This window comes from Antennarius striatus, chromosome 18 (genome assembly GCF_040054535.1).
Source record: "Antennarius striatus isolate MH-2024 chromosome 18, ASM4005453v1, whole genome shotgun sequence".
Classification (NCBI taxonomy): domain Eukaryota; kingdom Metazoa; phylum Chordata; class Actinopteri; order Lophiiformes; family Antennariidae; genus Antennarius; species Antennarius striatus.
In genome coordinates this window covers 17,620,860-17,633,842 of record NC_090793.1, presented here as the reverse complement: position 1 = coordinate 17,633,842, position 12,983 = coordinate 17,620,860, and the positions used below count along the sequence as shown (strand labels likewise).

At 39.7% G+C, this 12,983-nt stretch overlaps 2 protein-coding genes across 3 annotated transcripts; one reads left to right on the top strand and one right to left on the bottom strand.

Moving 5' to 3' along the window:
* The first annotated feature begins 1,252 nt into the window (after window positions 1-1,252).
* On the top strand, window positions 1,253-12,199 carry ergic3 (ERGIC and golgi 3). 2 transcript variants are annotated; one of them, XM_068340415.1, is made up of 14 exons: window positions 1,253-1,404; window positions 2,857-2,927; window positions 3,598-3,685; window positions 3,770-3,889; window positions 4,578-4,674; window positions 4,766-4,931; window positions 5,297-5,354; window positions 7,643-7,657; window positions 8,382-8,413; window positions 8,642-8,738; window positions 10,699-10,763; window positions 10,952-11,088; window positions 11,433-11,488; window positions 11,580-12,199. In XM_068340415.1, the coding sequence occupies exons 1-14, from the start codon at window positions 1,317-1,319 to the stop codon at window positions 11,657-11,659; spliced, it is 1,170 nt and encodes a 389-aa protein (XP_068196516.1). In that variant the 5' UTR covers window positions 1,253-1,316; the 3' UTR covers window positions 11,660-12,199. The 2 variants fall into 2 exon arrangements, with proteins under 2 accessions (XP_068196516.1, XP_068196517.1); XM_068340416.1 differs by lacking the exon at window positions 7,643-7,657.
* Window positions 8,915-10,480, bottom strand: romo1 (reactive oxygen species modulator 1). Its single transcript, XM_068340417.1, has 3 exons — window positions 10,322-10,480; window positions 9,663-9,793; window positions 8,915-9,328 (listed from the first exon to the last, which is right to left on the bottom strand). Exons 2-3 carry the CDS (start codon window positions 9,791-9,793, stop codon window positions 9,220-9,222), a joined length of 240 nt encoding a protein of 79 aa, XP_068196518.1. The 5' UTR covers window positions 10,322-10,480; the 3' UTR covers window positions 8,915-9,219.
* Window positions 12,200-12,983: the final 784 nt, after the last annotated feature.

Sequence of the window (12,983 nt, the reverse complement as noted above, 5' to 3'; positions counted from 1 at the left end):
TCACCCTTTTTTTCCAAAATAATTAAAAAAAAAATTTCAGTGGGCACCACTCTGCGTGGAGTTTGCATGTTCTCCCTGTGTCTACATGTGTTCTCTCCAGGCTCTCCGGCTTCCTCCCTCCTCCAAAAATGCCCTTGAGGTTGATTGGCTGGTTCCAAATTGCCTGTAGGTATGAGTGAGTGTGTGTTTGTCTGTGTCTCTGTGTGGCTCCGCGGTGCACCGGCATCGCACCCGAAGTTTCCCCCGCCTCACGCCCCAAACCAGCCGGGATAGGCTCCAGTTCCAGTGCTGGTCAGTACTGGCTTGTAACCACATGAGCAGGTTAAAGGTCGCATCTCATGAAGGAACAGTTATTACAAGATGGTTTGAGTTCTGGATACACTGAGGAAGTGACCAACACAGGGTTGAAGTTTGATGAACAAATGTGGACAAAAGGTACAGATGATGGCGGCAAGAGGTGGAGTGGCTTGGTAGCTGGGGAAGAGTCCAAGCAGGAGAAATATCTAGACACAGGAGAAGGACCTCTGGAGAGCAGAGGCACTGTTGACTGAAGCAGGCAGTGAGGCAAACACCAACAGGAGGACTCATCTGGCACAGGAGTGGAGTCAAGACCAGGTTACAGTATGCAGAAAGTTGATCAGTGGAGGTCTTCCCAATCACAGAGAGAGAAAACCAGCCATGCCTCTTGCTACACAATGCAGGGAGAGTAAACCAGAAAAAACAAGCAAAACTAAAACAAACCAAGAACACGACAGTCAAACACTGTGTGATGACAGTTCTGAGTTAGAAGCGCAAAGGCTCATGGGACTGTTCATTTTCAAGTTAAAATGTGTGTGTGTGGGGGGGGGTGTGCGCGTGTGTATAATTTTTATTTTGATTTGAATTTTATAATTTTTCGTTATAACATTTTGAAGCTAAAATGTGTGTGTGTGTGTATGTGTCTGTATTTTTTATTTTTTAATTACATTTTAAAATTTTATAACTTTTATACATAATATTTTGAAGTTAAAATGTGTTCATTTGTGAATATATGTATACAATGTATAAATATTTTTTTAAAAATATTTTAAAATATATATATGTATTCCTAAGTAATGTATACATAGTTTATATATATGTAATTTAGATATATATATTAAAAAAATTTCATGATCTAAAACGCGGCTAACGTTGATTGGTTTAACTGTGGCTCACGTTGATTGGTTCAACTGTGCCCCGCGCGTGTCCCGGAAGTGAATTCGGAAAAATTATGTGTGCCCGTAGTACATGAATTTGTCGGTTACGTTTGTTGCAGTTGCAGCATTCTAGTGTGGAATATGGACGCTTTCAACAAATTAAAACAGTTTGACGCTTATCCCAAAACTCTGGAGGATTTCCGAGTGAAGACTTGGGGGGGAGCGACCGGTGAGAGGCTTTAATTTATCAAAGCAGAAACCATTCAGTCTAACAGACTGTTAGCTGCTTGGCTAACAACAAAGCTAACACAGTTATGTCTTTATAATGTAAGATACATGAAAGACATTCAGTAACAGACTTAATGTATACATTAGGGTGTGAATTAAACCGGAACTGGTGCAGAACAACCTATTTTAATTGCTCCATGTCAATAAAGCAACATACCGGCATTGTTATTAATAGACAGTTGTTCGTGTGCATTGATCTCATATTTGACGTTATTTTCTAAAGCTCTTTGTTGACGTGCTGATCAGAGGCGCTGACGTGCGATAATCCATCAATACTTTTTGTCGATGCTACTAAGAAGAGATTCAGTAAAGTGGAATGTGTAAATCCGTCTATAGCTGAGTAAAAACTCACTATTTTGAAAACAGTGAAAGGGTCTTTCATGTTTCACACCCTGAACTTCATTGTTTTCGTCTTTATAAACCTGTTATAGATGTAATGTTTCAGCAAGAAGCTGTAAGATGTAAAACTCCAAAACACCTGCTTGAAATAGGAGAACAGAAGCACTGATGACAAAAGTTAGGATCATTTTGGACTGTGATTCCATGAGAATATTATGGGATGTGTTAGTACTACACCATGTACATATGTACTGTATGTATGTCTGTTTGTCTCTCTTTCTCTTTCAATCTTTCTCTTTCTTTGTGTGTACATGGATGGATGGATAGAGATGGATTGCATCCATCCATCATTCATTCAAACAAGAATGTAAACCTGTTCTCATTAAACGTCAGATATGTGAATGAGATCCTTTTCTTTATTAATAATTTTACTGTGTCGACAGTTGTGTCTGTTTAAGTCAGGTTTTATTCTGTTCAAATGTGTCAGAAATATTATATAATAATAAGTATAATCAACTACTAAATAAGAAAATAATTAGCACAGTAACTGATAATCAACATAAGTGTTGGTTTGAGACTCAGTCCGTTTGTCCAAATCTACCAAACAAAGCGGCTTATGAAATAATATGAAGCACTTCTAATCTTTCTAGTCTTCCAATCTGCTACAGCCTTTTTTTTATTTGTACAACTTAATGCATCATAATATTAAATAATGTAAAAGTAATTGTGATCATTCATAGCGTGTTTTTTAAAATTTTATTCAATTTTCATTCTATCACTGTGAATCACATACTATATTTGATTCAGAAGTATTTAATACTTCAGTGCTTTAATTAATTTGATTACAAACACCATTCTGCCCTGGTCTACTTTTGTTGTGGAGCATTTCCTTTTTTCTTACCTTTGAAGTACAGATAGCATTAAGCAAATATACCTTCTAGTAATAAAATATGATTTAATATGTAGAAGACCTTTCTTTGAACGTCTCACACTTTAATGCAAGATTTTACAGAAAGTCTTATTCCTAATGCACTCTTTGCTCTGTTCTCTGCAGTAACAATTATCAGCGGCTTTATCATGTTAGTCCTGTTCATCTCAGAGCTGCAGTACTATCTCACTAAAGAGGTGAGTTCCTCTTTATCCACTCACATCCTCTCTGTGAGGTTTCACAGAGGGATGAACAGCCATCTTTATTTGTGAAAGTTTAACACTTGAATTGTTGCCGCTTTTACAACAAATATGATACCATCACCTCTCACCAATGAACCAATCAGGCGACACAACTTCTCTTTTGTTGTCTCAACATATTTGAGAGGTGCTGTTTGCATCTAAATCAGGATAATAACGTATTTGACATGTTGATTATACTTCCTGTTCTCAGGTGATTGGGTTACACATCAGTAAATTATCAAGGGAAAATTTTAAAAGTTTTCTTTGTGTGAACTTAAAGCCATTCCAATCCTGACACACATCATGCCAGACCGCTCCGATTTCTTGGGCCAGTGAAACTGACTCTTCTGCTGGCAGCTCAGCTTCTTGTCATGGGTGTGTTAAATGATGTTAACCAGTCATATAACATAAGCTATTGCTGATGCTTTTGGACCAAAATGTCGGATTCATTATTAGAACAGTATTGTTTAACTCTTTTCTTGAAAAGGGATTGACGTAAAGAAAACCCAAAAATATGATTTAAAAATGTTCTTGTTTTGTCACGTCTGAAATTCATTCAGGTTTCATGTCAGTGCGTCAGTTTCAGGTGTGGTTTTGTTTAGACTAACTCTTCAAGCTTCTGTAGGTCCACCCTGAGCTCTACGTCGACACGTCACGAGGGGACAAACTGAAAATCAACATCAACGTCATTTTCCCTCACATGCCCTGTGCCTGTAAGTAGAGCTGTTCCATCAGAGAGGAGCCATACATGCTCATGGCCTCACAGCTCTGGACAATCTGTTCTGCTTTGGTTTCAGACCTCAGTATAGACGCCATGGATGTGGCTGGAGAGCAACAGCTGGACGTTGAACACAATCTGTTCAAACAGCGGCTGGACAAAGATTTCAAACCTGTCACCCTTGAGGCAGACAAACATGGTAAACATTGACTTTCTGTAATAAACGAGATCAGGCAATCCAGTTGCCTATCTAGGGTTAGGTGTGATTGGTACTCATGGGGGGGTCATGGTGTGAGTGATGTCACCCCTCCTCCTTTATGTTTAAATCAAAGATGACATTAACAATTATAAAAAACAAAACACCTTGTTCTGAAATGAAAACATACACTGTTAAATGATAACGCTTTTTGGAGTAAAAACATCAAATTGCGTTTATCTTTGAAAGTTAACTGTAATAATTGAATTGTGATTTATTGTTATTAAATTTAATAGTTCAACAAAACACAAATTGTTTGGCCTACTTTAGGTTACATTTGGTTGCAATCAAAAGAATAATAATTATTTAAAAACTTATTAACCGGCTGATCAGTTTATCATTATTACAAACTGTAACACTAAAAATGGCCTTTCTGTGTTTAAAGCTTGTGCCATGCAGTCCGACATCACCAAAGTGCAGACTGGAGACTTTATTTTTTTGACTTCTTATTTCCGATATTAAAATGAGTTTGCCCACATTCACTTATGACAGAGGTGTGTTCTGTCCTAACCAGCACAGACTGCATTTTTCTAGTAGAGGAGAGAATTCTAGAGAGAAGCTTTACTTCTTTTTTTGCTGGAGCAGCCAAACAAACTTTTACTGACTGTCATGTCGTGTGTTATTTGTGCAGAACTGGGTATAGCTGATGACGGTGAAGGGTTCGACCCGAGCACACTGGACCCAAACAGATGTGAGAGCTGCTACGGAGCAGAAACTGAAGACCTCAAGTAAGAAACCAACACACCCTCTGCTCGTTTCCTCTTGTCTAACTCACCAATAGCCCCAACCAATTCCTAATTGTACTGTGTGTTTTTGTAGATGCTGTAACACCTGTGATGATGTGCGTGAGGCATACCGGCGGCGAGGCTGGGCGTTCAAGAGCGCTGACACTATTGAGCAGTGTAAGAGAGAGGGCTTCACTCAGAAGATGCAGGAGCAGAAGAATGAAGGCTGCCAGGTTTATGGCTTCCTGGAAGTCAACAAGGTACCCATCGAGGATTCTTGGCATCCTTAGTCGTGTTTCTGTTCAGAGGACACCTGGCAGGTTTTGACCAATCAAAACAAGACTGCCTAGAGCACGTAGTTCTGCAGGCCAAACAGCACCACACATTTCCCCAACTGGAAAAGAAATATTGCATTCTCTGACCAAATTTAACTGTCATGTGAAAGTACAGCATCCTGAGGACCTGAACCAGCTCTGCTCTCTCTCTGTTGTCCAGAGAGGAGTTATCCTCACTGCCACAACATTTTTATCCATCCCCATTCTTTATTTTCCTGACATTGTCCTAAAGCTGTTGTGACTATTTTTTTTTTTTTTTTAATTTGACCCTCCTGTTCTTTGTTTCTTAGGTGGCAGGAAATTTCCATTTTGCTCCAGGAAAAAGTTTCCAGCAGTCCCATGTCCATGGTAAGACCTGATGTTGTTAATATTGTATGATTTTCCCAACAATTGCAAAACCCATCCAGAGTTTAAGACATTTCTATTTAAAAATGTTGCATTTCCAAAAGGTCCAAAGATTGTTAAACGTATTTGTGTTTTTTGGGCTGTGTTCATTCATCCACTTCTTTATTAAATCCGTACTTCCCCACCCATCACATCAGTTCATAAAGCATTTTTTGGCCACAATCGTGCATGGTGAAGTTTTCCGCCATTACCAGGGCTTGTAATTTATTTGAGTGTCTTTCAGGTAGAGCAGTAAATCCATATCCATATGATCCATATCACATGGCATTAGGCTATTATGATGTATTATTGGTGTGTGGGCAATAGAAAAATTATCAATTAAAGAAATATTGTTTCTTATTAAAGGCGAGTGTGTTAATAATTTGGGTCAGGTTTGTCTTTCCATTCAAAGAGATGGGCTCTTGTAACCATGTATAAAGACACACACACACATCAGGTTCATACACTTAAATGTCAGCAGGTGTCCTTATGATGACTGCTGACATTTGTGATTGTTTCCTGTCCTGTTAACAATATTTACTGCCATGACATCACCGCACATGGAAACATGCTAATTGTGTGCCCGTAGTGGACCCAGATCATCATCAGAATAATTTGTTCTTTCTGTTGCAGGGAGTAGTTTAGGATGTAAAGAATAGATTGAGGGCTGTGGGTCAAAGTTCAGCGGATGTTGACTGGGGGAAGAAAACAGGATATGTTCTGTGAAAATCACCATTCACACAGTCTTTTGCTTCTTTTTACCATCCCAACAAACTGTACATACTCAAAAATGGTGATCCTTGTCTCTGCCTCACATGTCCTGTCAAGGTTTGGTAAATCATTTGACAAACTGATGTTGAAATGTCAATGTAAACTGAAAGCTGTACAACCAGTTTTTAAATTAGCCAGGGATGAACCACCAGTCAGTCATACAAATGACAATGCATTGTAACGTCGGGCTTGACGGCTGTCGTATTTATCAGTCCTCCAAAGACCAGTTTGTCGATCGGCTGCACTTTTGGAGTTCATTTTTGAGAACGCAACGTTATAGTTGAAAGTTGATTGTTTGAGAAATGACATTTTTGTCAGTGGACTGGAGATCCACTGGTTTATCTCTTGTGTTCATTTGAAGTTTGGGTGGTAATTCTGCTGGTATGGGATGACAGATTTCATAGTAGTGTGTTCTCTCTGACTGGGCTCTGGCTGTTCAGGATCCGACTCCTTGAATAGTTAGTGTTTTGATGATACATCAGATTATATCCAGTAGTGATGCATACTTTTCTTCATCAGTTATTTTTTTTCATTTAAGCTACAACTTTCTGCATCAACTTTCCAACTCTTTTTTGAATGGTTGAATGATATTGAGAAGGACCTTATTCTGCCGGTGTTTTCCACAAACGACAACACTGCATGTGACGGTGTTAGGCAGCTCAACCTCCTCGCAAATATGAAGCCAAAAATATTGCTTTTACTCCCTAGTGACTTGCTGCAGTACAGGTTATATAATTCTGTTAACACTGACGAAAAAACCCCCAAAAACTAATATATTAGAAATAATATATTGAATAATAACTTAATACTTGGAATACAATTTGCATTTGCCTTCATCTTTCTTCCATTGGTTCTTCCTGACAGCTTATTCCAACTTGTCGGCTGCCAGTTTTCATCGCTTGTTCACAAGTTGACTTGATTTTTCTTTCATATTTACATTAAACCACAAAAGAAAAATAACATCAGTCACTGAAAGTTCAAATGAACCATTTTTTTCATCCACTGAAAACTGTTCTCATGTGAACTGAACAAACTTGCTACTAAAGGGAAGAGCTTGACTCCTAAGTGTCGTATGGGGACATGATGTTACTTTCCAACATCATCCTGTGGCTGTTTTGATACTTTCATCTGATGTGTGTTTCATCTGATTTATTTGACTGGTTACCTGCAGAAACAAGAGATAAGAATCACTGGTCCTGAACATTTTGACTGTGGAGCCGTAGTAGTAATAGTAGTTCTTTAATAGTTTTCCTTGGAATAGAATAACTTATCCTCCACAGTGAGATAGAATGCTGTTCATTTGTTTCTGTTGAGCTTCTAATACTTGGTTTTAAAAGCTGTAACTCATGCATCACACATCTTGATGAAAACCATTTGTTAGTGTTGTGCAGCTCCTACTGCCATCCTCCCACCAGTTGAAGTTCACACAGCTTGTTGTCTACGTGCATCATTGTAGTGACTCCTCTCTCTTCTTTCTGCAGTACACGCTGTGGAAAGTAAGTGCCTCTTTATTTGGAAAACCTCTAAACGTAGATGAAGAACAGGCTCCTTCTGGTTTACTAACCTCTTATTTGGCACATTGCAGGTATTTGCAGTGAAAATGAGTTCATTTAAAAATAGTTCAGTACAGGTTGACACCCAATTCAGACATGTTTGATCACTGTTAGTATTTTCAAACATGATCAATATAGTTCAGTACATTTTCTACATTAAACTAGTAAATTTATAGAAATGTGTCGCTGCTGAAGTAAGAGGATTCTTTCTAACGAGAACACGCTGAAGATGTGGCATGTCATTACAATCCAGACCTTCTGATGGTGAAGGTCATGTCAAAATGAAGTTAACGGCTTTAAAATGCCGACTAAACTGACACCAAAACTGTAATTTACAGCTTGTATTTGTATTTTGGTCATTATTTCACTCAAAATCTGCTTTTTAAAACTCAAAATCTTTTTTCTTGTACTTTTACAAAGATTTTTAATCCTCAAACCTCCTTATTCAGTGAATGTAGTTCTGCTCGGGTTTTTACAGTGGTAAGAAACAAATTCAGATTTGTTCCCGAGCCCAACAACATTCAGAGGAGGTCAAAGATGCCTCTGCTAACTCTGTGAGCTTCGTATTCTCTTCTATTAACTAACTGAACAAGATTAGTGACAAAAATTTCTGATACGTCTTTCCTAAATGTGTGTGAAGTAATAAAGTTTTTTTTTTTTCTTACAGTACATGACCTGCAGAGCTTTGGCTTAGACAATGTGAGTCCTTCATCTAATAATTTCTGAAAATGTATCACTCCAATCTTGACTGGAAAGAAATAACTGATTTTACAAATCTATTAACAATTCTGTTAAATGAATTCTAATTTCAGAGCAGCTCTTCATGGTCTCCCACATAAGTAAAAATGCTAACAAGAAATGTTGAAGAACAAGAGAAGAAAAATGCAGCTCTTTGTTCATTGAAGTCTTCTTTCTATCGTTCTACAGATAAACATGACCCATCTGATAAAACACTTGTCGTTTGGGAAAGACTACCCTGGCATTGTTAACCCTTTGGACAACACAAATGTCACAGCTTTGCAAGGTCAGTCAAGTCCTATGATGCTGGATGGAATAACGGGAGCAGTAAAAGACAAATTCCTCGTGTCCACGTTTGGTTCAAACTGACCATGTCTGTTGAAATTCCTGTCTCGGTTTTGATTGACATCGTTTACATGTAAAGTCTGCACAGATGCATGAGGGCTAAAAGAACACTAAGACTCAATTTAAAGATTTATTTACTCTATGTGCAAAGCAGATTTTGTTAAAAGTTTGAAAGAATTAGAATTAAACCACACAAGAGATGTGAACCACGGCTTCAAATGGAAAATGGTTCAAGTTGCTGTTGGTGGGATGCTTAGAACATCAGAAAGTGTAAAATCCACTCTGAAAACTGTTTGACAAATCTGACTTTTTATTGAGAAACATCCTTCTGGTTGGGGGGGGGGGGCTGTTACGTCACCAAAAAGCTCTTTGGGTGCAGTAAATGGAAAAGTCCCATTGCTGTGCAGTTGTGTTCCGCATCCTTAGCAGCGGATGCCCATACCGATGGCCATAAAGGTTCCAAAGGTGCCGCCACTCTGCATCATGGTCTTCCCAACACCTCCCATCAGCTCCCGGCCACGCATTCCGATCCTACAGGAGGAGGAAAGATTTAATCCAGCGTCAGCTGAAGATAGCAAACCAACACGTCAGGAAAAACAACCTTCAGTTTGTGGAAGGTCAATTCTAACAACAAGTCTAAAATAACATGAAGATTGTTTCCGCACATCCACAAATATTTCAAGTGAGAAGAGTTCTTAACATTGTTTCTGTCTTCTCACTGATTTACATGATCATTAAATTGATGTGACCAGCTGGATTTGGTCTACATTTTTAAGTTAATGCTGCTACAGAGTGCTGCTGCTCAGCTTCGATTTACGGTCGTGTTTTTCATTAGATTTGTGGATGAAGACCACGGTTCGGTTACCTGAGACAGGAGAATGTACCAAACATGGCACCAGCAGCCATTCCTACTGCAAAACCCATCATGAAGCCCATCTTGACCCGGTCAAAACAGCTGGGCTGGGTCTGGCCGTAAGGTCCCACAGCCACTGGCATCTGGAGCGGAAACAGGACAGAGTTCTCTGTGCAGTCTGATCCAATCACGGCTTCCTTTAGTATTGACACTGTAGCTCTGCATATTTTAACTAGTATAATCTATAATCCATACTGCTGTGGGTTTAGATAAGACAACCGATCCATTCGGGATGTGATGGTGATGATCTGCAATGAGAATCCCCTTCGTTGGGTTCTGCTCCTTTTCTCTGGACAAGGTTCACTTTCACAGGTGCTTCCAACTGTTTAGATCGACATCATCGACACTTCGGTGTCAGTACTGAAGCTAGCTGGCAGGAAATCAACGCTGATCCGTGCAGATTAGCTCGTCAGATAAACTAAATAAATGCCTGTAGACGAACTAATCATCTCATGTTTTGCTCAACATCTCGGTTGTTTACAAGTTAACTCCTCACTCCACCGGTGCGTTTATGTGCTAGCTTAGCATGCTAAGAGGCTAGCGCGTGGCCTTCCGGACGAACCGACTCGTTCCACCGACTCGGTACCGGAGCCGGTCGGTAGGGGACTCACCCTGGATTGAGTTTTAAAGATCAGGAGAGAATCTTGCTTCCTAACGGGGCAACTGTCGTGTAGTTGGTCGTTGAGGCGGTTCCTCAGAGCTCCATAGCCAGAAAGCGGAAGGACAAAAGGGCAGAGGAAGCTAATAGAGCCCAGATAACACGATGGAGAGAATCAAACAGCGACATCTAGTGGAGGACGTCAATAACAGCAATGTGTGGCGATAACTAATCAGTTTAGAAAAGAGAAAACATTTAATCGTGATCGCCATGACTTCTGCATAGTTTTCATTTAGTCCCATTTCCTCAGAGATTATTAACAACTATGTTGATGTCCTGTTTCACCTAATTCAGATTTATTTAACCTCTATTTCCTCTCCATATCCGCAGCATCAATGATGTACCAATATTTCGTTAAAATTGTTCCCACCATCTATGTGAAAACTGACGGAGAGGTGAGTCCAAAATAAGATTGTGCTGATTAGATGATGTTCATTTTATAATTCAAACCCAGCTAAGAAATAGATTACTGAACCTTTAGTGTTGTGTTTTTCTCTTGTCTGACTGAGTTTCCCTTAAATATCCTGTAGGAAGTATGTCCACCAGCCTAAAGCAGAGTTCTCTTGTCATTTCGGTTCTGCAGGTGGTAAAAACAAACCAGTTCTCAGTTACTAGACATGAAAAAGTAGCCAACGGGCTAATAGGGGACCAGGGGCTGCCAGGCGTGTTTGTTTTATATGAGCTGTCACCCATGATGGTTAAATTCACAGAGAAACACAGGTAGGAAACAACCAAGAATGTGACAAAATAACACTTCATTTTTTAAAACTGGACATTTGATGATGAATGTTGTGGTTAAGGACAAGAATCCAGTTGTTAGTGGTGTCAAAGGATATATGGTGGAACTTTTTCACTTACACTTGTTTCTTGATCATATCCCTGTTAGATTAGAAATTTTAAAAATTGATTAAAGAAACTGAAATCCCAGCTAAATTTAGTCTATTATTAAAACAAGTAAAATAATTTATCTGAAAAATGGGGCTTGCAAGTTTGACATTCACAGGAAGATGTTTATTTAAATGAAAAGATGGATATGTGTTCATATCTGCTCTCCTTTTGCTCAGATCGTTCACACACTTCCTAACAGGAGTCTGTGCCATCATTGGAGGAGTGTTTACAGGTGAGTCATGTGACCCCAAGTGTTACCTGATCATACAATGCAAACTATTTGAACAACATGAGCTGAGATCTGACTTGTGTTCAACATGCAGTGGCTGGGCTGATCGACTCCCTCATCTACCACTCGGCTCGGGTCATTCAGAAGAAGATAGAATTGGGTAAAGCGTCTTAACAGACCCCCTGCTGTTGTCCGAAGGCACAACAGGAACCGGGACAGACAGGAGAGGAAGGAAAACTCTTGTTGTCCTTTAGTCTGTCCGACTGAGTGAGAAATAAAGAGAGAGACAGCGGTTTGTAAATCCTCCTCTGTCTCTCTTTTTGTGGTGGACCGGTGCTGGAGAGGACGACTTTGGTCCACGCTGATTCTCACTCTTAACTGTTAAATGTGATGCCAACGGGACAGAATGAGACATTGATCAGAGACTTCCAACAGAGAAGAGGACGACACGTGGAGTCACACCCATCCTTTAGCAGAATCTTCATGGAAAGAAAGAACGTCCATCCTTTGCTTCAGTTTTTGTCCTGCTTCAACACTAAACTCACCATCGTGAGGTTTCCTGGGTCACGTCTGTTTGGAGGGGATGGTGAAGGGGTGGAGGGGTTTTCTAAATGAATCCATCAATGAAATACTCACACACACACACACACACACACACACACACACACACACACACACACACACACACACACACACACACACACACACACATATACACACAAAGACACAAATATATATAAGTTGGATATAAAAAGTCTACACATCCCCGTTCAAATGCCAGGTTTTCGTAATGTAAAAAAATGAAGCAAGACAAATAATTTCACAACTTCTTCCACCTTTAATGTGACCTTTCACCTGTACAATGCAATCGAAAACAATCTGAATCCTTTAAAGGGGAAAAAGCACCTTTTACTACAGCGCTCAGTCTTTTTGGGTAGGAGCCCATCAGCCTGGCAGGTCTTGATGTGGTAATATTTTCCCACTCTTCTTTGCAAAACCATCAAATCTGACAGATTGTGAAGGCTTTGAACATCCACACAAAGCCTCAGTTTTATACCAGTAAAGCCGTTGTTTTGGTGATTTAGATCTGCGCTTTGGGTCAATGTCATTCAATCGTTCTAACAGAAGGTCGAAGGTTTTGTGCCAACACTGACTGGTATTTGGAATTGTTCATTATTCCCTCCTCTCTGACTGAGGCTCCAGTTCCAGATGATGATCCTGCCCCCACCCTGCTACACCACAGGTGTGTTCTTTTGATGATTAGCAGTGTTTTTGTGCCAAATAGACCTTTTGGAATTATGTCCATAAAGTTCAGCCTTGGTTTCATCAGACAGTAACGCATGTTCTCACATACGTTTGGGAGACTTCGGGTGTCTTTATAAAAATAACCCCGGCTTGGATGTTTTTTTCTTTAAGATGAGGCTTGCCACCCCACCCTATAAAGATTGTTGTCACATGTACTACACACCCAGTATGAACCAGAAATTCCTGCAGCTCC